We start from the raw sequence: 24,637 nt of genomic DNA on the forward strand, positions 1-24,637 counted from the left end.
TTTATAACACCTATATACATACACATATATACATATACATATATTTATAACACATATATACAAACACTTTTTATAACACCTATATACATACACATATATACATATACATATATTTATAACACATATATACATACACTTTTTATAACACCTATATACATACACATATATACATATACATATATTTATAACACATATACATACACTTTTTATAACACCTATATACATACACATATATACATATATTTATAACACATAAATACATACACTTTTCATAACACCTATATACATACACATATATACATAACACATACACTTATATACATACAAATACTGTATATACATACACATACATACATACACATATATTTATAACATATATATACATACACTTTTCATAACACCTATATACATACACATATATACATATACATATTTTTATAACACATATATACGTACACTTTTCATAGCACCTATATACATACACATATATACATATATTTATAACACATAAATACATACTTTTCATTACACCTATATACATACACATATATACAAATACATATATTTATAACACATATATACATACACTTTTGATAACACCTATATACATACACATATATACATAACACACACTTATATACATACAAATACTGTATATACATACACTTATACACTTAGCACATATATACATACACATATACACACACACACACACACACACACACACATATATATATATATATATATATATATATATATATATATATATATATATATATATATATATATATATATATATATACACTTATAAAAAAACTAAATCTTATTCAGCATAAGTGAAAAAATAATAATGTTTGAAGTTTTAAATGCTTACATCTTCAAATTATGGATTGTGTCTCTGCTTTGAATCTCAAACATAACCTTAACCTAACACACTGATACTAACAACCAAAAACTTGTATTCTGATTTCAAGATTTCTTCACATAAACCATATTTATTATTTTCTTGTGCCATTTTTGTAGTGTCATGTGCAATATAGCAACCATAGTGAAAGAATAAAACATCTAAATCTGAAAACATATTAAAGAGATGTTTCAGTCAGTGAGCATTATGCGCTAAGGTGCTTTCTCTATCTGACACCTCATATTATTTCCTGTAATAACGTTGGCGTATTGACAATGGCATATTGCCTCTGCTCTCTCTCATTTCCTCCGCTCGCCCTGATGCCTGTGGATTTCATTGAGCATTCTGGTGTTGCCATGACAGTGCCACGGCCTGTCCCCCCCTACCGAGGTTCCCAGATGCCATGGCAACACCAGCGGGCAGGGGTTGGAGACGTGTGGGCATATGACACCAACAATCATTGCATCTCTTCATTTTCCTTTCCTCTTATAAGTGAAGAGAGAGAATGAAAACATGCTATGAGGAGGGATAGAAACTGATGGAGCTGGCATTGTTTGCATGAGGGGATTTTCTTAATTGTTTACCGGCTGCTAATTATTCAGCAGGGCGGGAGGGTCAGTGACTTCCTCTCATTATTTTGAGGGCGGCGCGTGGCTGTGCGTGTGCGTCTGGGTTGCCAGGGCAATTAGTAGTCGATGATGACATGCGACTTGTTTACACAAACACGGAGAGAGACAAAAGAGGGGACGAGAGACGCTGAACTGTGCCAGAGAGACCACACAAACGCTGCTCCGTCCTGACATGCTCATTATTTCACATGCCACCGGTTGTGTAACGGCACACAAAAATGACACTTTCTCAGTTTTCAGTACATTTTTGACACTGAAAAGTTTCTTCTCTTTATAAAATTCCTGGAACATTATGCCGGGGTAAAATTTGACTAATCTTATATCGAGTACGATTAGCTTGTCATTATTATGCTAACAGTACTTTATTCTAAAACTCCTACAGTAAATAAATTACGTTAAAGTTAATTGATTATCTTTCACTTTGAATCTGGATTTTTTTTAATGCATTAAGTAAAGTTGTTGTTTTTTTTTAGCAAAAGGAACGTTGCTTTTTATTAAATTAAGTAAATGTTATTAGTTGAGAGTTTATATTTCAAACTTACTTTTGTTTTGTCTATTGATAATGAACAGATGAGTCATTTTTGTGGCCATTCCAGGCTATGCTGACCATGTCAAAACTTGTCGATTAAAATTGGCTTAATATTACTAGGTTTTTATTGCAATAAATAGAAAACATTTGAATATCACAAGTAAATAAATACTATTATTGAACACTTTTCACTTTTAGCCATTTTAGCTCATTTTTGTGTGTGTAAACAGCAGTGGGGACAATTGAATTATTAAAGTTGTATTAAAATAAAATTAAAATAACACAATTGTTTTTTATTCAACATTGGTTTACTGAACAAATTGTGGCTGTTTTTAAATAAATTCTGTTTTACATTTTTTAAAGATTAAAAACTTTATAGAGAGCTCTACTGCGTGCACATTAAATATTATCTTGATTAAAAACCCAAACTATTAGATTCAATTGCTGTCTATTTTTAAATTACTAATAAAAAGTCTTTATTTAATTAAAACAAGGCATGGGACGATAAACAGGTTTAAGGTTTACCGCGGTTTGGAAAAGTTTTTAAAACTGCTAACATTTTCTGTTACTGTACCTATGTAAGGGTTTTTTTTAAATGTTTTTTTAATGTCTTGTAAAGAAATCAGTGTTTTTGAAACTACACTGAAAAAAATTATTCAAAGATGATTCCTTGGATTTACTTTTTTTTTTTTTTTACGGTAAGTGGTTGTAAACAATTTATTTGTGTTGAATTTAAACAAACAAATTAAGTTGAACATTATTAAACTTAATTTGTTTCTTTAAATTCAACACAAATAAATTGTTTGCAACAGTTCTGCATGCAACACTTTTTTCAGTGTAACAAAAAGAGCAGAAGTTAATGATTTATCTTAATTATTTAGCCAGACATGACTACTGATTCTGTAAATTTTCTAAAATTAAGCACATTATTAGTGGGTAAAAAGTTGTTTTTTTACCCAGACATTTAAAAAGAACTTATTTTAGAGCAGTGATATTGTGATATCATGAAATCGTGATATTTTTTTCCATGTTATCATACCATCAGAAACTTTTACCAGCCCATGTCTAGAGCAAACATGCAACTTTTATTTTTCATTTACGTCTAGATCTAATTATACAATTATTTAAATAATTATCAAATTATTTTTATAGTTAGACATTAGAATTTATTTTATTATGTTATATTAGAAATTATACATTTTAATTACTGCAATTATTTAAATATATTTATCATACTTTTTCTGAATTATTTTCATGTAACATATTAATGATATTTTGTGATATTAATTAAATGATAACAACAATATTAATTTATAAATGTAGTTTTACATCCATCGTTGATAGAAATCATACATACATTTACAGTAGTTAAAGGTTTAGTTCACTCAAAAAATAGAATTCAGTCATCATTTACTCAATCTACACTTGTTCCAACTCTGAGTTTTTTTTTTTTTTCTTCATCTGACCAATGCAAAACAGAATAAAAAAATGTATATTTTGAAAAGCACAATGAAAACCAAACCATTGTTGGTTGCTATTGAATTCCATAGTATTTCTTTTCCTACACAATTGAAGTCAATGGAGACAATCAACATGTCTGGTTGTGATTTTTAAAGCATCCTTAGTCTTAAATAGGCTGATAATAAATACATCACTAGCAAATTAGGTAACATCTAATAATAAAAAGAGTGAAAATATTTAGAGAATAACAGCAGAATAACACACTTTTTTGTGATTATTTAAGAGGAAATTAACTACATAAAGTTTATTGAAGATTTATTCATGCCATCTGAAACAGCATGGACTAAACGATTAATCTTGGGATTTTCAATTTATTCATTCATTTTCTTTTCAGCTTAGTCCCTTTATTAATCTGGGGTCGCCACAGCGTAATGAACTGCCAACTTTTCCAGCATATGCCCTTCCAGCTGCAAATCATCACTGGGAAACAACCATACACACTCATTCACACACATACACTACAGACAATTTTACCCTACCCAATTCACCTGTATCGCATGTCTTTGTACTTGCGGGGGAAACCAGAGCACCCGGAGGAAACCCGTATGAATGTGGGGAGAACATGCACACATCTCCACTCAGAAACGCCAACTGACCCAGATGAGGCTTGAACCAGTGACCTTCTTGCTGTGAGGCGACAGCACTACCTACTGCACCACTGCTATGCCCATACCAATTCATTTAAATTCACATATAAAAAACTAAAAGTTTCAAATGGGGACTGTATTTGAACAATACACATGCATACTGAACTCGAAGACTTCGAAAACTGTCAGTACAGATATGTGTAATTTTACCTTGCCTTCAGTAGTGTCACGTGTTTTTTTTTTTTACGCATGTTGTTTTCCCATGTCGGTGTCCTCTTTGCTTTGTGTCGTCTCATATTGCATGTGTTGTTCTCTGTTTCTTCATAGAGGAGCGAGGGCCGTGGTTTGCCCCAGGCCACACGGATTGGCGAGGGCTCCCGGGGGGTCGTCTTGACAATGGTCGCCATGGCATGTGTGGGCACGGTGTTGTTGGTTGCGTTGGCGGTTGCCTGTCTCCGTCATCATGCCCGTCAGCTGGCCTCTGGTAAACTGGGTCTGGGACCTGAAGCAGGAGCAGAGACCCACTTTGATTACCAGGTACACTGTAAAACACTTACACAAACAATGAAAGATCCAAGAGCCTAAATTAGACTTTGTGGACACTCATGGCTCGTTTCCACTGACTGGTACAGTACGATATGGTTTGGGTCGGTACGGGTCACCTTTGTCAGGCTTGCACTTCTACTACCAAGGCTACCCTTTTGGTGGGCATGGTGTTTGACAGAAAGTTTCAGTCGCATCATTTTCGCTCAAGGTAATGTCTACAGTAAAGCTGTACGGGTCGCTTACATATCATATGAGAAGCTCTTCTCACAAAACAGACGTTTTACACACATAAATACTCATGTATAAATATTTATTAATTATTTTTCTATGCACAAGATCTGATTATAACTGCAGATCAATGACAGCGTGAAATAGCCTACTGTAACATCTGTAACTATATTAAATAAATAAATAAATAAATGAACATATATGAACACATACAGACCCTTACAGTCTCCGATATGTTACCAACTACAGAAGAACTACACACAGCAGACATTTAGTGCTTATTTAGGTTCAAAACAACACAAAATATAGCCTACAGTCAGGGAAACCTCTAATCTGTGTCTGTAATCTTCAGTACATGTAGCCTCTGTTAGAGAGGAATTCCATCATTCCCAGTTCATTTCAGTCCAAAAGGGGATGATAAAAATGAAAACAAGACGGTTTGTTCACATTTACTTAAGAAATAACGTGCTCTTTTTTCCCGACTTCTCCTTTGTTGTGTTGCGGTTCACTCTCGCATTCGTCAGCTTCTGACAGGATCGTGTTTCAAAAGCATGTCAGTAATCAAGCACACGTTATCATCATCAGCTCAAGAAGTTTGTTATTTCAGATATAGACGCGCGGCAAGCAAGAAAGCGAAACTAATCGCACTTCAGACTGGCTCGTAAAAAACTACGAGGCACGGGGTAGATTCTGCCCTACTCCATGGCTTTATGGCTGTTCATCAAGATGACGACAAGGTTTGTTTGAGCCCGGATCGACCATGGCTCATTATTTTATGTATATATAATTCCGCTGTAATCTCTCGGCTGTGTGTGTATTTTAAACATGGCGGGTTTTTTTTTTCATTCTGGCTTGTTGCGTAAGCAAATGACGTATCTCTGTAAACCAATAGCGTCCAGCTGCACGTCTAGCTCTGCCTTTTGGTACCCTTTCTCGTGTTTGGTATCCTTTCGAAAGGGTGCTGAAAAAGTGGTACGGTACAGCTTGATTCGGTACGCCTTTTGACAATGAAAACGGCCATAAAAGCCGAACTGTGCCGTACCACTCAGTGGAAACAGGCAATCAGGTGTAACTATCGTATAATCAGCAATGTAACTGTATTTAAATTCATTTGACGTACGAGTATTGTGTATTAGTTATGTTGGTAATTATACACTAACAATAATGATTACTGATCTGAGGATATAATGGTAGATATTAAAGTTCAGTCAGTGATCATGAGGTTTGTCTGTGTGTGTCTTTCAGGAACTGTGTCGCCAGCACATGGCAGCCAAGTCATCGTTCACCCGTCCGGAGCCAGGTGGGCGACGGGGCACCGACACGTCCCGGGTCAGCAGTGTGTCGTCTCAGTTCAGTGACGGGCCGCAGCACAGCCCCAGCTCCCACAGCAGCACCCCATCCTGGAGCGAAGAGCCCGCACAGTCCAACATGGACATCTCCACCGGACACATGATACTGGTACAACAAAAACTAGGCTCACCTCACACTTCACTTGTACAGGAATTAGAGCTACATGATATTGGAAAAACTGACATTACAATATTTCGTTAATCTGTGATTTATATTGTGATATAAATATACAAATCCACCTGGTGACTTAATTCTATTTGAAAAAAAAATCGATCATTTGGGATTTGGGAAGATTCTGTAGGTGCATCTGCATAAAACCTAATAAACAATTTACAAGCATGGATGAATACAACATAGTAAAAGATACAAATTAAATAAATCATTTTTTTTATTATTTTCCAAGTTGTCTAACAGTATTTAGGTGCAGTAATTGAACAAGCAAGTGTAAAATAACACTGCATAGTCTTTGTTGTATAAATAATTCAATAAAATGAATCGTTATTAAGATCTACGACTGCTGCGTAGATGAGGCAGTGGCGCAGTAGGTAGTTCTGTCGCCTCACAGCAAGAAGGTCGCTGGTTCGAACCTCGGCTCAGTTGGTGTTTCTGTGTGGAGTTTGCATGTTCTCCCTGCCTTCGCGTGGGTTTCCTCCTGGTGCTTCGGTTTCCCCCACAGTTCAAAGACATGTGGTACATGTGAATTGGGTAAGCTAAATTGTTCGTAGTGTGTGTGTGGATGTTTCCCAGAAATGGGTTGTTTCTGGAAGGGCATCTTCTGCGTAAAAACTTGCTGGATAAGTTGGCGGGTCATTCCTTTGTGGCGACCTCGGATTAATAAAGGGACTAAGCCAACAAGAAAATGAATGAATTGTTATTAAGGTTACAAACAGTACAATTTCCATTGCCTGAATGCTTTTAAAATAATTACACAGGTGTAAAAACACATGCACATGATGAATCACTCTGGGCCACACTCTGTGACTATTGCAAATGATCACAGAGTGATATCGATGCTGAAACAATATATTGTGTAGCCCTAATTATTGCAATTAACTTAGTGGTAAGTTGTAGATTGCACAAACCAAGTCAAGTAAAGCAAATGTTTTGTATCTTAACCCTTTAAAATATCACATCACTTAACATGTTGTAAATCACATCTCTCCACTGCATCATATGCTAACATGGCAGCATTCATAGCAGGGCTTGACATGAACTTTTTTGATCACCAGCCTCAGTGGCTAGTAGTTTTCCAACGTTACTAGCAACTCTGCATTTTGCGTCAGGATCGGGTTTCAAAAGATGCATCAGGATCGGTTTTTAAAAGCACATCAATAATCCAGCGCACGTTATTATCATCAGCTCAAGAAGTTTGTTATTTCAGAAACAAAGAAACTCATAAAGGTTTGGAACCACTTTAAGGAGAGCAAATAATGAGTAAATGTAAATTTTAAGGTGAGCTGTCTGTTTAGTGATATCAATGTGTAATCAATACATCAATGAATAGGGTGTATCGATTTAAAGCAATGGTCTCGAACTTAACTCAACGAAGAGCTACAACTCTGCATAGTTTAGCTCTAACCACCTCTAACTGCTTAATAGTCTGTAGTAGACTTGAACACCTTAATTAGTTGTGTTTGATTAGGGTTGGAGCAAAACTGTGCAGTGCTGCGGCCCTCCAGAAATCCAGTTTAGACCTATGATTTAAAGGTTTATTGACAAACAATCCATTCATCTTTGACATTCCTGTTGGCTTTTCTCGATCTATCACTGTAATATTTACAATAAGTGCATCTGTGTTGTCCAGGCATACATGGAGGACCATCTGAAGAATAAAGACCGTTTGCAGAAGGAATGGGAGGCTCTGTGTTCATATCAGGCTGAGCCTAGCTCTGTCTCTGTGGCCCAGTGTGAAAGCAACATGGAGAAGAACCGATATCCTGATTTTGTGCCCTGTAAGAGCAATTCGACTCTGCTTTCTGTTCTTTATGTCTGTGATCTCATCCACTTACAATATCATTAAAAGTTTCTGCTATTATTAAGCAAGCACACATTAGACTGAACCAAAGTGACAGTAAAGTCAAATTTATTTTTAACACTACAGGGTCTTCTGCTTTTGAACTTTCTGTCAAACGAATCCTGAAATCACATTCAAATTAAGCACCACTACTCTTTTTAACATTGATAAATGTAAATGTTCTGTAAGCAGCAGATTTTTATATTAGATTTATTTATGAAGGATTGTGTGGTGCAGAAAACTTAACGTAATTATGCTGAAAATACAGTTTTGAGTCACAGGATTAAACTACATTTGTAAATGTATTCAAATAGACAATAGTTTGAATATTTTTTAGTTGAAACAAAAGTGAAGTTTATTCACAAACTAACTTCAAGAGGTGCATGTGCTTATGATTGACTGCAGCTGGTCCTGCATTAGCTAATGCATGATCCACCAATCAGATGATTCCTAAATTACTATAAATAACCAGAGTATCTTACCTTAGCCATCTTTGTCTTGAAGAATCCCCCCTTCCACCCACTCCCCTTTTCTTGACAGGGCGGCACGGAGGCCCAGTAGTTAGCACTGTTACCTCACAGCAAGAATGGGAATGCTCTGGTTACTAATGGTGCTTTTACACCTGTGAATCGATTCAGTTGTTCCGAAACAGGAATTAAAATTGTTACAATGTTGCTCTTTGTTCTTGTTGTGGTACGCTTTCACATGGCAACGTTTCTAAACAGACCAAAAAAGCTAAAACAAGTCACGTGTAAGTAAACCAGGGGTCTCAAACTCAATTTACCTGGGGGCCGCAGGAGGCAAAGTCTGGGTGAGGCTGGGCCGCATAAGGGATTTCACAAAAAAAATTCCTCAAATGTCATTATTAACAGTTTTAATTATTTCTTATGAACATGAAGTGTCCTGAACATTAATAGAACATTGAGTGAAGATTATGAACAGTTCTTCTGAACATGGCATCTTTTGCCTACTTCTTGCTGCCAGAGACTTGACAGCGCTTCTTCTCACAAATCTGAACCACATTTGGCTTTAGAGCGGAAGCAGTTGAGCCCCTTAGTATGGCTTGAAGATGATCATCATTAAGTCTAGACCTGTACTTTGACTTATTGAAGTCCTAGGGAAAAAAGTGGGGGAACTCACTCAAAACTTCCATTTCCTCACTTAAAAAAAGGTGTTTATATGTATAAATAAAACACCCCCACCCCACTCCAGTCACATCAGTCTGTACCAGTCTGTATCTACCTATAATATCAACACAATCTCAGGCACGTGCACACATAGGGCTCAACCTGTGCAGTGCACATGCCCTTTTTAGTCTTGCATAGAAAGTGCGCTTCCAAAATGATTAAAAGTGCCCCCGCGACGCAACACACCCTCGGTCCCGCCCTTCAGTAGGCGCGCAATAACACCGCTCTTGAGTACGCGCGCGACAACACAGCTGATCAGAACGCGTGCGACAACGCGAATTGAGTGACAAGCGCGCTGTGTACGGATAGAATCAGCGGAGCGGGGTGCGCTCTCTCTCCCCGCTCCGCTGATTCTGTCAGTGTACAGCGGTCGGCGCGGGCCACAAAATATTGCACTGAGGGCCGCAAATGGCCCGCGGGCCGCGAGTTTGAGACCCCTGAAGTAAACTCTCCTAACAGTGGTCAGAGTTTCATGGTTTATTTTGCAGAGCTCAGCTGTCATGTGTCCTTATTTTAATTTATGGCGATGAGCAACAAGACATTATAAGCAAAAAGCTGCACTTTAATTTTGAATGGTGACACCCACAGACGTCGTCACCAGATTTAAATCAGAGACTCTCTCATACAGAGCCCTTGGCTAGACTGCAGTTCGTTTAATGTTCCTAACGGATAAATAGCTCTCGTTGATAGTTAACATACTTTCACTTTCGTATTAGACATGGAACGCACATTTACCTGTAGGAATGACATCTCGCTCTACTCATAATTCTCTCTTCATATAGCCATATATTACATATCCATAATACACTGTGATAAAACGGCTTGGATTGTCTTGCTTTCTCACTACAATCGATCCACTTTAGAGTTCATTTTAATCGAGCTGAGACCACCTCATTCAGGCGATCTCGGACCGATTGTTTTGGTGCGGATCCAATACAATTGCTGGTTTCACATATGCCAAACGAGACGCGCTAACTGGGCAAACGAGACATATGTATGTTCCTTCGCCACACTGATTGTCCCTTAGCTGTTAAACGTGAAAGCCTCTTCAGCTAGAAAAGGATGCCGCAGCTGAGCACATGCGCTTTTATGCCAAATTGATTGTCATTGATGACAGCTGTTTTTGCTGACACTGTTAACTTAATGGCATTTCATTGGCCCATTTTTTAGATGATTGGATTCTGACGAAATCCTCATAGTGGAAGTTTTCCACTTAGCATTTCCGTTCCCCACCTTGGGGAACGAGGGTTACCTTAGTTGAGCTCAAACTCTCCTCTCGCCCTGCAGTTGACTCTTCGGGACAGCATGCCAAACAAGCTTTATAATCGATCATCAGTGTGAACTATTGAACATCTTAAAGGGATAGTTCATCTATAAAAGTTAATATTCTTGTCATCATTTACTCACCACTGATATATATTTATTTTTATTTATTTTTATTTTTTTGCTGGTCTACAGAACAAGCCATCATTATACAATAACTTGCCTAATTACAGTATCCTGCCTAGTCAACCTAATTAACCTAGTTAAGCCTTTAAATGTCACTTTAAGCTGTATAGAAGTGTCTTGAAAAATATTTAGTCAAATATTATTTACCATCATTATAGCAAAGAAAAAATAAAGTTAAAGTTTAAAGTTATTAAAACTATTATGTTAAGAAATGTGTTGAAAAAAATGGGGAAAAAACAAACAGGGGGGCTAAAATGTATATGGAACTTACAATGTTTATGTATTTTGAAATATTCTGTATATTAAAAAAATATATATACTTTTTTAGATGACCATTCAAGGGTGAAACTGAAAGCAGAGGTCAACCCCTCCAAAGGGGACTACATCAACGCCAGCACCATAGTAAGAAATCACAATCTTTATTTCATCGAAATAACAATATATAACAATATAAGAATATGTAAGTGTCTTCAATCTGGTATGTTTACTAATAGATTGATCACGATCCACGTTTACCTGCTTATATTGCAACTCAAGGACCTTTACCACACACTGTTGCAGACTTCTGGCAGGTAAGGTGCATATCTTGAAGACTTTAAATATTTAGATATAGATGATATGCCAATATTACACTTAAATATTATGTATGTAAAAATAGATTTAACATTTCAGTATTATACTTAAATGTTGTAAAATATTGGATTTAAGTTTGTAAATATTGTGACATTTAAATCTTTAAAACTGAATTTTAAAAAATATAATGATAGAAGGACTGTAATTAATATGCATGTCATATATTTAAGCTTGTGTTGGTTTATGTGTTAGATGGTATGGGAGAATGGCTGTACTGTGATAGTGATGATGACCGCTTTAGTGGAGGATGGAGAAAAGCAATGTGAACGTTACTGGCCTGATGAAGGATCATCGTTATATAACATCTATGAGGTGAGAAACATCAGTTTTACCTCTTTTTTCTGTCAGCTGTGCCTTTCAGTTTTTACAATATTTTCCCCCTGTATGTCTCAGGTGAATCTTGTGTCTGAACACATCTGGTGTAAAGACTTCTTGGTTCGTAGTTTTTACCTAAAGAACGTGCAGACTCAGGAGACCCGCACTCTGACTCAGTTTCACCTGCTGAGCTGGCCTGCAAACGGCATCCCATCGTCCACACGGCCCCTGCTGGACTTCCGCAGGTACTGAAAACCACACGGCAGCTTATGCCATGCTGATCAGATGAGCTCCAACACATCACACACACAGTCTGCTGTAGATCCTCTCGAAATAGAGATTATAGCTGTGGCAAAAAATTCGAGAAATCAATTCGGCCCTGATTCTGAGTTTTTCAAAATGCAGAGCTGCATGCGTAATGAACAGCCGTACTCTGCTTGCACCCAATTCCTTACAAGTACCACTTGAACCTAAAATAATCAATAATAAAGTTAGGAAAACATTGAGCAAATTACAAGTGTGTTGGTAGTGAGCTGTGTTTACATTTATCTCATGACATAAAAATTGGCACATAACTCAACTGAACGCACAAGCACTCTTACTTTTTAAAACTTCTGCTGTTAACTAGCCTAGAGTGCTATCTGCTCTTAACAACTAGCTTAGAGCGTCATCTTCTGTTAAAAACTAGCCTAGAACGACATCTACTGTTAAAAACTATCCTAGAGCGACATCTACTGTTAAAAACTAGCCTAGAGCACCATTTTGCTATACTAGTCTAGAGCGACATCTGCTGTTAAAACTAGCCTAGATTGCCATCCACTGATAAAACTAGCCAAGAGTGCCATCTGCTCCCTACAACTAGCCTAGAGCGACATCTGCTAAATAAAACTAGCCTAGAGCAACATCTACTGTTAGAACTAGCCTAGAGCACCATTTGCTAAACAAAAACTAACCGAGAGCGACATCTGCTGTTAAAACTAGCCTAGCTTGCCATCCACTGTTAAAACTAGCCTAAAGTGCCATCTGCAAATAGATCACTACCTGCTGTTAAAAACTATCCTAGAGTGACAACTGCTGATAAAAACTAGCCAAGAAAGACAACTGCTATTAAAAACTAGCCTAGAGCGCCATCTGCTGTTAAAAACTAGCCTAGAGCGCTATCTGCTGTTTAAACTAGCCTAGAGCGCTATCTGCTATTAAAACTAGTCTAGAGCAATATCTGCTGTTAAAAACTAGCCTAAAGCGCTATCTGCTGTTTAAACTAGCCTAGAGCGCTATCTGCTATTAAAACTAGGCTAGAGCAACATCTGCTGTTAAAAACTAGCCTAGAGCGCTATCTGCTGTTTAAACTAGCCTAGAGCAACATCTGCTATTAAAACTAGCCTAGAGCAACATCTGCTGTTAAAAACTAGCCTGGAGTGCTATCTGCTGTTTAAACTAGCCTAGAGCAACATCTGCTGTTAAAAACTAGCCTAGAGCGCTATCTGCTGTTTAAACTAGCCTAGAGCGCTATCTGCTATTAAAAACTAGCCTAGAGCGCCATCTGCTGTTAAAAAAACTAGCCTAGAGCGCTATCTGCTGTTTAAACTAGCCTAGAGCGCTATCTGCTATTAAAACTAGCCTAGAGCAACATCTGCTGTTAAAAACTAGCCTAGAGCAACATCTGCTGTTAAAACCAAACTCAAGAGAGAATGGCGAAACATGTTGAAAACTTCAGAATCAATGAAGAATCGATTTCTCAAAGGCTTTTTCACCATGACTCTCATACAGACGAGAGGGAAATGAACATAAATACAGAAGACAACGAGTTAACATCTTAAATCGAGCACTGGTTTCATTTTAGCATTTAATGCTTTGTGGTATTTTACCTTGGTAATACATTACACAGAACTGAGTTTGTACTCTAGATTTGTTAACCCCACCCCCCCTATTGCTTCTGGCAATTTCAGAAATGTGAAACCAGAGCCACAATGTTACAACAAAAAAAACAAAACATTACAATATAGTAATGATCTCTAATAAATACACCATGGCAGTGGATGAAGGTTTAGAGGGAGAAAGCATTTTTTTCTTTTCCTACAATCTTTCCTTTATTATATGTGGATGCAAAACAATGCACTTTTTTAAGTGACATTTGTAAATTTGTAGTTTAATTATTATTAAAGTAGTAGTACATAAGTCAAAAGTGAGATGCCCCATGTATACCAAAATTATTATTTATATATAGAAATGTTCCAGTGAAGGGTCTATTTAAATATTTATAAATAATGTTTGTGCAGATTACAGATACAGTTATGTAAACACCTGTTTAAATCATTTTTTTAAATTTTGAACTCTACTTATTCATTATAGAAAACAAGTGATTATACTAAACTACACTATATATTCTATAATTTCACTTGATATAGTTTTTTATCATCTTATATATATATATATATATATATATATATATATATATATATATGACCATGGACCACAAAACCATTAGTAGGAAATCTGAAAATTTGTGTACCAAAAACTGTGTCCAAATTAAGTATAGTAGTATGTGATATATTTACAGTGGGAAATTTAAAAAATATCTGTATGCAGTGTGATTATCACTAAATACTCCTAATGATTTTGGGCATAAAGGAAAAATCAGTCATTTTGATTTTTTTTAGTTTTGTATAATTCCAAAAACATACAACATTATACAAAATGCAACAGACATTTATGAATACATATTTATAGATATTTTATAAATGATTTGAAAATCATTTTTGATTCCAGAAAGCCCACTTTGAAGTCAATTATTAGTTAGTTTTTTTAGTATTTCCTATAATATTTTTTCTTCTGGAGAAAGACTTCTCCATTTCGACTAGAATAAAAGCAGTTTTATTTTTTTATAGCCATTTTAAGATCAATATTATTAGCCCCCTTAAGCAATATATATATTTTGAAATTGTCTACAGCAGTGGTTCCCAGCTTTTTTTTGCCTGAGACCCCTTTTTTCCCCTAAAAATATTGTAAGGCCCCCTCCACATTTAATGATATTTTCGCTCGTATGAGTTTGCAGTATGTCAAAAAAAGAGGGTTTGTTTGTTACTATATGCAGATATGTTTATGCACAAATAATAGCCTAATTTAAAATATGCAAAGCATCAGCAGGCCAGTTGTATTAGGTACACCTTGCGGTATTGAGGATAAGTCGTCTGCAAATGTGTTTTTAATTTGGATGGTCTCATGCATTCGTTAGTAAAAAATTTGGTGCAAATCTACACTGTGGCTGGATCAGGGACTCTTTGCTTCAAGAAAATGAAATAAAACCATAGTTCAGGTAACTATCTTGATGTTTCCAGTTTTGCTAGCACTGTAACCCAAAATGTTTGGAGCTTCCTCATCTGGGTCCAGTATGCTTAGGTCATTACTATTAGCTGATAAAAGGTGGACTTTTTTTGTAAAGTATAAATTACAAAATTGGCCATTTTTTGGCCAGCCAGGTAGTAAAATGAACTAAGGAAACAAAATCGTTCTCCTGATTTTACATTGCTAAAAAAATATAAAAAATATAATGTGACCCCCCACAGAGCTTGCTGAGGCCCCCTTGTGGGCCAGGACCCCCCTGTTAGGAACCGCTGGTCTATAGAACAAACCATTATTATACAATGATTTGCCTAATTACCATAGCTTGTCCATAAAATTAACTAGTTAAGCCTTTAAATGTCACTTTAAGCTGTATAGAAGTGTCTTGAAAAATATCCAGAAAAATGTTATGTACTGTCATCATGCCAAAGATAAATCAGTTATTTGAAATGAGTTATTAAAACTAATATGTTTAGAAATCCATTCAAACAGAATTTGGGGAAAATATACAGGGGGCTAATAATTCTGACATCATCTGTATAAAAATATCATTCAATCAATACAATCAAAATATTTCTTACTGACAGTGTAATGTAAAAGAGTTCAAAAAAAAAAATGTTTCATCCACATCAATCTCACTTTCCCTCCCCTCTCCTCATCTTAATACGAGATATCACACTTTTCCACCACACTCAAGTTTCCAGTGGATGTTTGTCCTCACCTTAATGTCCAGTTTCCTCATCCTTGAATGCACTTGCACGGTTTGTTGTCGTAATGCTGCCAAAGGCCCTTTTTTTCCCCTCCCAGTCTCCTTCTCTCTCTCTCTGTGTCTGATGGAGATCAGTAGGTCCCTGGACGTAGCACACCTCCCAGTGTCATTTTTGTGATTTGCAGCTAGTAGTCTGGGTCCAGTTGCATAGTCACAAAAATGATCATTGGTAGGTGTGAGTGCAGCAGGAGTGAGGCTTACCGGATCCTCCATCTCCTACTCTCCTTCCTTCCCTCCAGATCCTCTTGATATCCTCACAGAAGATCCACAGTGATCTGCTTTATGTAACTGTATTGAATTGTAATTGTATTCCTCTTCTCTTTACCCTCCCTCTTCTTTCCTCCCTTTTCTGTGCTTGGTTTTTTCAGGAAAGTAAACAAGTGCTACAGAGGACGCTCGTGCCCAATCATTGTGCACTGCAGGTGTGTGTTTCGTGCGTTCTTTTATTACCACTTTGAGTTCAAATGAAGGCCTTAAAATGCATTTTCCTGCTTCAAACAGTAATGGAACTGGCAGAACTGGCACCTACATTCTTATCGATATGGTACTGAACCGCATGGCCAAAGGTAAGCAAACTTGCTATTTTGTTTGATGTTTTATGTATTTACTGTTTTACTTTGTTTTGTTGGGTTAATGTCATGCAGTCTTTTCGCCAGTGTTGGGTTCATAACTTAACACTCGGAACTCATCTGAAGTTTTCATGTTAAAGGGCACATAGTTTACCCTTTTTTTATGATTTAAAGGGCCATGAAACCCCCTCGTTTCAGCAGGGTGTTTTCACACCTCTACTTTGGAAAAAGTCAGAAAAGTGGGCGTGTCCAGCTCTGTTTAGGGGGAAGTGTCGGAGGAAGAAAAGTGGGATGGTGTGGGAGTGTCTATTTGGGCACGCGCGAGTTTCAGAGTCAAAATACACACACACACACACAGTAGAAAGTGATTGTGTTTAACCTACATGGACATCTGTAGTCGAATTATTTGCCAAATTATTAAATGGTGAACTTTAACTGCTGTTTGGCTCTTTCATTCAGGGAATTCATTCATGCCCCTCGCGACAAACGAGATATTTGATTCGAGGAACTGCTCTAAGCGTGTATTTTTCATGCAATGTTTGATACCGCACGGCGAATGAGAGAAAAAAACCCTCCGCATTTCCCGGAAACTTAGATGCACACGGCAGGTAGTGTCAAAAAGCCGCGTGTGTTTTTCCGGTCACTAAATACGGTGAAAACCCTACACGAGGTTAAAGTTTGGTTGTGGTGCTAACAGGTTTACACTTCACGCTTGTTTTGCCAATACAACGTGGCGTCTCTGTCATCTAAACACTATGACAGTAATGAATATTAATGAAGTTGCACAATAGAGCGCGCTGATTGGTTTGAACCAAGCCTTACTCATGCATTAATGCAACACACTGTAAGACATAATAAGACACACTCTGGCACAGACGTCCAGTCTGCACGCTGGAATACACGCTATTATGTCATGGCCGTGACGCAGCTTCAAAAATTCGTTTCAAACCGGAAGTACGAATTTGCTTGAAATAATGCAAAAACAACAAATTTACACTTTTTAGTGAAATATAGGTGTCCTAATAGTGTTTTTAGCAGTGTGGGACACATATACGACTGTCAACAGCTCAAAAAATGTGTTTTGGTGTTTCGTGACCCTTTAATATTAATATTATGGTTGTTCTGAGTGTGCCAGTTTAGGTTCAGTTCAAAACACAGTTCAGATTTTTTTATCATTATGTCTTAAAAAGTGTTATTTTGGGGGTGTGTACACAGCTCACTGTTTTAGGGATGTGTTGCTTTACATGAAAATTAGTTTCAACTTCCTACCCAATGTAACAAGGGGGCGGAGTCAAGAGCTCCCCCGCTCTGTGTTTGGCAACAGACAGGCAGACAGAGAGAAGCAACATGAGTGAGAGGACCAGCATTTAGCCGTACATGTACAACTTGGACACAGACCAAGCAGAGAGTACAAAATCATTTGTCTTTGCAGTTTTACAGCCAACTGTGTGCTAGTTTAAAGTGCCGAGCTTGTACACCGAGACTAATAACCACGCACACTGGATAAACTTTGACTGAGGCACAGGATGCACTGCTCGGAGCCACGGCATGGCACACCAGATACACATTTGAATGTTATTTAAAATTAAAGTATTCAGATGGCGCTCTGTGGCGCGGCATAAACATCAAGTGTCCCGAATCGTGGCTGGGCGCCGCGGACAACTGACGGCTTAAAGCGCTGTTGTGTGTACCTTGATAGATACCTATGTTTAGAATTCAGCGTCGCGCCACGCAGAGCAGCGCTCCTGGTGTGCGACCTGCAGGCAAGTTCGTTATTTTATTTCCAATGGAGAGATGCGCACGTGAGGCAACGCGCTCGCACTTTCCAGCTGCACCTAGATCACAGGGAGCTTCTGTGACAGCGAGGAAAGCAAACGGCTGATGTTTAAGGTAGATCAATGAAAAGTACACATGTTTGCAAACCTACCTAAAGTTACAAACAATAATTCTGATTAGAGCGATCATGTTGTGAATGTTGATCTTGTGTTGAGCCCAATGAGCCTTACATCTAAAAATAGAGCAAGGGTGTTCCTTGAGTGACATCGCTTTGACTCACACACTGAAAATGGCTGATGTGAAACAACATACTGAGGATATTGGTGGGTGGGGGGACCGCGCTCCTACGTCAAGTTGCGGTCGCTCTGAAAACCGCTCCTTTTGGTTCACCATTTTTATGTTGTTAAATTAAAAAAAAAGGACTGGGTGTGTTTATATCACCCCAATATAGAGGTCTATACACTATACCTACACACGTCTGTCCAAACAGCTAAGTTAAAAGTAGATTTTTCACCATAGGTACCCTTTAAAAAATAAATACAAACTCACGTTGTGTCATCTTTACACACTTTAAAACAATTTGGATCAGGTTCATTTTTTTTTTCTTTTTCACATTTTTCTTTTTTTCGTTTTGATTATTCAGAGTAATGTTTTACAAACAGAATATGGAATACAGACGGCATAATGTATAAAGACGACAGAATGTGGTGTTTGGTTGAGAACAAAAGCAGCACTTTTTAATTCTTTAGCAATTTTTTCACTACTGATTAATTAAGTCAAGGAAATTTTGACTAAAACCCAGCCGGAACAGGACGTCAACATGACGTCAAATTGACATACTCCAACAATGTGGGGACGTTGCTATTTGCTTGGAAATGAAAATTAGGTTGATATCAGAATCCTACATCAGGCTGACTTCAATGTCCAACTTAAAATCAACCAAATGTCAACATCTTATGATGTCACAACTTGATGTCATGTGGAAGTTACCGCTATGATGTCTATCAGACGTTGGATTTTGGTTATCTGACGAATAAACTTACTCAAATTCTTAAACCTACTTAAATTCTTAAATCAAGTAGCATTTTCTAGACAAGCAAAACATATTGTCTTGTTTTAAGAAATAATATGCCAAAATGAAGTGAGTTTTTCCTTAAATCAAGCTAAATAATCTGCCAATGGGGTAAGCAAAATAATCTTATCACAAATCGAAAAACAAGATGCTGCTGGGAAGTTACTTTTATTCAACCAGTAAGGTTTTTTGACACAGGCTTCTCTCAAAAAAAGAATAAGATTATGTACAATAAGCATCGTTTTGGTCAGAATTTGCTAGGAGTTTAAGTAAGAGGTGTTGTCTGGAATAAATACAAAAAAAACCCCTCACCATCAGATTTTTGAAAATGTATATTTGTGTGTGTGCGCGCGTGTTGTCAAATTGTTGAAAATGTTTTGTGTTGGTGTTTTTTATATTATGCATCTGTTTTTTTAGATCATGATCATCATTGCAAGATTTGTCTGTGATTTAATCATGATTATTTGCATTCTTATATGCAAAATCCATCAATCATATCAACCATTGTGTATTGCACTTTTAAGAGTTCTTGTATAGGAAAACAGTACTATAACACTTTAAACTAAAGAGGTGTTTCTTATAGCAGTATTCCCTTTACTTACTAATGGTTAAAATATATTGTAAAGCTTAACTTAAGCATTAATGTAATCAAATTAAATCTAAAACCAAAACTATTTGCCACTCCCAGGTGAATTAATGATCATTAAGACATCACTACATCAGTGGTTCTCAGCTCCTGTCCTTGCACCACACTGCTCTCAGATAACCAGCTTAATAGATGAGAGCTTTATGAATGAACTGTGTTCAGAATTACAGGATTCTGACATTGTATTTACTACTCCTGACTTATTAAAAGTCACAGGATGCCTTTACCTCATTTTGGAACTACAGAAAACCTTTACTTCTGAACGCTCATTCACACATTTGCACAACATCATCGCCAGCAGCATATGTACAATGCATTTGGAAAGTATTCATATCGCTTCAAGTTTTCCACACTTTTTGTTACAGCCTTATTAAATTAATTTCCTCAAAATTCTACACACAATGCCCCATTATGACAATGTAATATTTTTTTGTGGAAATTGTTGCAAATTTATTAAAAATAAAACAAACTGTAAAAATCACATGTACAAAAGTATTCACAGCCTTTGCTCAATACTTTGTTGATGCACCTTTGGCAGCATTTATAGCCTCAAGTCTTTTTGAATATGATCCTACAAGCTTGGCACACCTGTCTTTGGGAATTTTTGCCCATTCCTCATTGCAGTACCTCTCAAGCTCTATCAGGTTGGATGGGAAGCGACGTTGTACAGCCATTTTCTGATCTGTCCAGAGATGTTCCATAGGATTTAGGTCTGGGCGCTGGCTGGGCCACTCATGGACATTCACCGAGTTGTTGTGAAGCCACTCCATTGATATTTTGGCGGTGTGCTTTGGGTCATTGTCCTGCTGTAAAATGAACCGTCGCCCCAGTCTGAGGTCAAGAGCACTCTGAAGCAGGTTTTCATTCAGGATCTCTCTGTAGAATGCTTCATTCAAATTTCTATCCTGACTAGTTTCCTTTCCAGTTCCTGCTGCTGTAAAACATCCTCACAGCATGAAGCTGCCACCACCATGCTTCACTGTTCTCCAAACATAATGCCTGGCATTCACTCCAAAGAGTTCAATTTTAGTCTCATTAGACCAGAGAATTTGTTTTCTTATGGTCTGAGAGTCCTTCAGATGCCTTTTGGAAAATTCCAGGCGGGGAGTGGCTTTTGACTGGCCACTCTACCATACAGGCCTGATTGGTCTATTGCTGCACATATGGTTGTCCTTCTATAAGTTTCTCCTCTCTTCACAGGAGAACGCTGGAGCTCAGACAGAGTGACTATCAGGTTATTGATCACCTTCCTGGCTAAGGCCCTTCTCCCTCGATCACTCAGCTTAGATGGCCGGCCAGCTCTAGAAAGAGTCCTGGTGGTTCCAAACATGTTCCACTTACAGATGATAGAGGCCACTGTGCTCATTGGAACTTTCAGAGCAGCAGAAATTTTTCTGTAACCTTCCCCAGCCTTGTGCCTTAAGGCAATCCTGTCTCGTAGGTCTGAAGACAATTCCTTTGTCTTCATGCTTGGTTTGTGCTTTGACATGCACTATCAACCCTGGGTCCTTATATAGACAGGTGTGTGCCTTTTCAAATCATGTCCAATTAACTGAATTGAACACAGGTGAACTCCGATTAAGCTGCTGAAACATCTCAAGAATAATCTGTGGAAACAGAATGTACCTGAGCTCAATTTAGAGCTTCACGGCTTCTGTACATGTGATTTGTCAGGTTTTTTATTTTTTTTTGCAACAATTTCAAAAACTTTTTTTTCACATTGTCATTAAAGGGTATTGTGTGTAGAATTTTGAGGAAATAAATGAATTGAATCCATTTTGAAATAAGGCTGTAACATAAAAAATGTGGAAAAACAATGAGTGAATACTTTCCGGATACACTTTATCATAATATGCTGGATTCACGCCAAAAGCAAAATTAAGTATTTATATGAGATTTTATACAAAGTCAATGCAAATGCACGGATATAGCCAAATTTCCGAATGACATTGAATGCGAAGTTCAACTCAATCAAGTATTTTGCCCAAGTTGTCTAAAGTGAAAAACATCCCGTGGGTAAACTAAAGAGAGTGACACGGTGCTCTGCTTGATCTGAACCCAGCACTATGGACATTACAAATGTTCTCATTGGTTGAGAAGCACAATGTGACACATCTGTGTGTATTCATAGCCAGTGAGTAATGGACTATTAAAACAATAATAAAAACTGTGTTAACATGCAGTAACATCATTGTCAGCATTAATTAATGCAATAATGACTAGTTTTATTAACTTTTAAGAACGTTTAACCCAACCGCTGCATTCTTGTTTCAGCATTTACAGTATGTGCTGTTTTGCTTGATTTGAATCGAGGCTGATTTTTGTCCGTTTAGGAGTTAAAGAGATTGACATTGCCGCCACATTGGAGCACATTCGTGACCAGAGACCAAGTATGGTGCGCACTAAGGTACGTTCAAATGCTTTTTAATGAAGATGGTGAAATTATAATACTATGTGCACATTGATGAGTATTCACGCACTAAATGTGTTGTTGGTTTGTTCAGGACCAGTTTGAGTTTGCCCTGACAGCTGTGGCAGAAGAAGTGAATGCCATCCTGAAAGCCCTTCCTCAGTGAACCACATCCAAACTGCGTCCCTCAAACATCACTCCCCTCTTTCCATGCACCTCATTCACTTTCAGAGGCCAGAAATGAATATTATAATACTACGAAAGCTGTCTGTATGCTGGAAACACTTGACAGGGGCCAAACTCTTCAGTCCTATTTGAGTTTCAGGGAGAAACAGTGGTTTAAAGTGGCCTAATTTCTGAACACTGACAGTATAATGTTGTCTTTTTTATGAATATATATATATATATGAATATATACATGATGTTTGATGTTGAAAATGGAGAGTCTCTACATTCTGTTGTTCTTAAGATGTTTTCTTTATGGCCAAAAATGCAATTCATGTATGAAATTTTAAAAAAAGACCCACCATGCCTCGTGCAGTCAAACATGAGAGCATTTATGCAGAGTCACGTCTGAACCCAGGAGTGGTTTGTTTTGGTGGAATGTACCTGAAAGGCATCTGTAATTCCTGTTAAATCTCTCACAAACATTCAGTGCTTTCACATCTTTACCGTCTTGTGCAGCATTTATGTCCTGTGATCACTGTATATAATTCACAGAGAGCTCCGTTTGTCTATTCCTGTAGCAGAAGTTTAGAAAATTATATAAAAAAAGAGAGAAATATATGATTATAATTTTGAAATGGTTCTGAATTAAATGTGAATCTGTGTAGCAGCACTGCTTGATGTGTGTGTAGTGTTTCTCTTTCACTAACATTGATTTTTAAGGCATCTGATGGAATAGTAATGAAAAAAGTCATTATTTTTGGCAGCATTTTGAAATATTACAGACCTCACATTTGAAATACAATAGAATTAGCATCTTTGAATGTCATAGCAAACCTACACTTGCATTAATATATTTTAAAGACATTCATAATGTTACAAAACATTTGAATGAATAAAAATGAAAGCTTTTAGGTTAAGAGTAACATTTATAACTAGGTGTAAAGTGGCGAGAAAGAAAAGAAAAATAATGATTGCTAAAAACATAACATGATTTAAGATGATTCAAGCATATTGCTTCTATGGTTAACACACTGTAAGCATTAGCATTAGCATGTTTCAAACATGAGAATTAATTGCCATGTAACTACAGTAACATTTAAATGTTAACATGTTTTAGAATCACTAGCATGTTGTTATCACATTTTAAGTATGTTTAAACTTGAGCTAGCATGCATTAACGTGTTGCTAAGCATATTGCTTCTATGGTTAACACACTGTAAGCATTAGCATTAGCATGTTTCAAACATGAGAATTAATTGCCATGTAACTACAGTAACATTTAAATGTTAACATGTTTTAGAATCACTAGCATGTTGTTATCACATTTTAAGTATGTTTAAACTTGAGCTAGCATGCATTAACGTGTTGCTAAGCTGTCTAACATGTCACGAACGAAATTTCAAATTTCTAGTATGTCTAATACAATTGGCTTGTTATATATTTTTAACATTCTCAAACAAATATGCTAGCATGTTAAAACATCTAACATGTTTAGCATGTTGCTGGCATGTTCTTAACTATGTGGATGTTTTAATTGTAGCATGAATTAGCATGTTATTTTTTTAATGCAGCATGATGTTAGCATGTTCTAGGCTAGTTGCTAGACTTTGCTTGATCTGATGCAGGTTAAATAAATACTCTGTAAGAGGTTTTGACACTCAATATTTTTTTTTCATACATTTAATTGTCAGTTTTATGAAAACTCTGAAGTTTTAACGAAATAATGAGACAAAAAAAATCTGAAGTTGTAAGCCAAGGTGGTTACAGCTTGAAAGCTCTAGATGCAGTTAAAGGAGAAGGATGATGAAAAGAATTACAGCAGATTAAAGGTGTGTTACCTTTCTAAAGCCAATATGAACGTTTCTTTAACAACAAATCAATATGTTAGAATAAATTATGAGACATCATGTGACACTGAAGGCTGAGTAATGATCAAAGGAATAACTAATTTTAAAATATAATACAAAAAAATATTAAATTCTAATAAAACTCA

The 24,637-nt window shown here is 36.8% G+C and overlaps 1 protein-coding gene and 1 non-coding gene across 3 annotated transcripts in view; both read left to right on the forward strand.

Annotated features, from left to right (window-relative positions):
* ptprna (protein tyrosine phosphatase receptor type Na) overlaps positions 1 to 23,317 on the forward strand; it is a 71,167-nt gene extending 47,850 nt beyond the window's left edge. Inside the window, exons 13-23 of one of the 2 annotated variants that reach the window (XM_017357652.3) lie at positions 4,498 to 4,707; positions 6,190 to 6,402; positions 8,099 to 8,246; positions 11,273 to 11,346; positions 11,439 to 11,516; positions 11,770 to 11,889; positions 11,971 to 12,137; positions 16,372 to 16,425; positions 16,505 to 16,569; positions 22,400 to 22,473; positions 22,571 to 23,314. In XM_017357652.3, coding sequence (XP_017213141.1) covers positions 4,498 to 4,707; positions 6,190 to 6,402; positions 8,099 to 8,246; positions 11,273 to 11,346; positions 11,439 to 11,516; positions 11,770 to 11,889; positions 11,971 to 12,137; positions 16,372 to 16,425; positions 16,505 to 16,569; positions 22,400 to 22,473; positions 22,571 to 22,642 — 1,275 coding nt within the window. In that variant the 3' untranslated portion in view covers positions 22,643 to 23,314. Of the gene's footprint in view, positions 1 to 4,497; positions 4,708 to 6,189; positions 6,403 to 8,098; positions 8,247 to 11,272; positions 11,347 to 11,438; positions 11,517 to 11,769; positions 11,890 to 11,970; positions 12,138 to 16,371; positions 16,426 to 16,504; positions 16,570 to 22,399; positions 22,474 to 22,570 lie in introns of both variants that reach the window. The other variant, NM_001130588.2, reaches the window with a different exon arrangement.
* On the forward strand, positions 16,067 to 16,217 carry mir153c (microRNA 153c). Its single transcript, NR_030098.1, has one exon. It is a non-coding gene; the product is annotated as a microRNA 153c (primary transcript).
* Positions 23,318 to 24,637: the final 1,320 nt, after the last annotated feature.

The sequence above is a fragment of the Danio rerio genome, chromosome 9 (genome assembly GCF_049306965.1).
Source record: "Danio rerio strain Tuebingen ecotype United States chromosome 9, GRCz12tu, whole genome shotgun sequence".
Classification (NCBI taxonomy): Eukaryota; Metazoa; Chordata; class Actinopteri; order Cypriniformes; family Danionidae; genus Danio; species Danio rerio.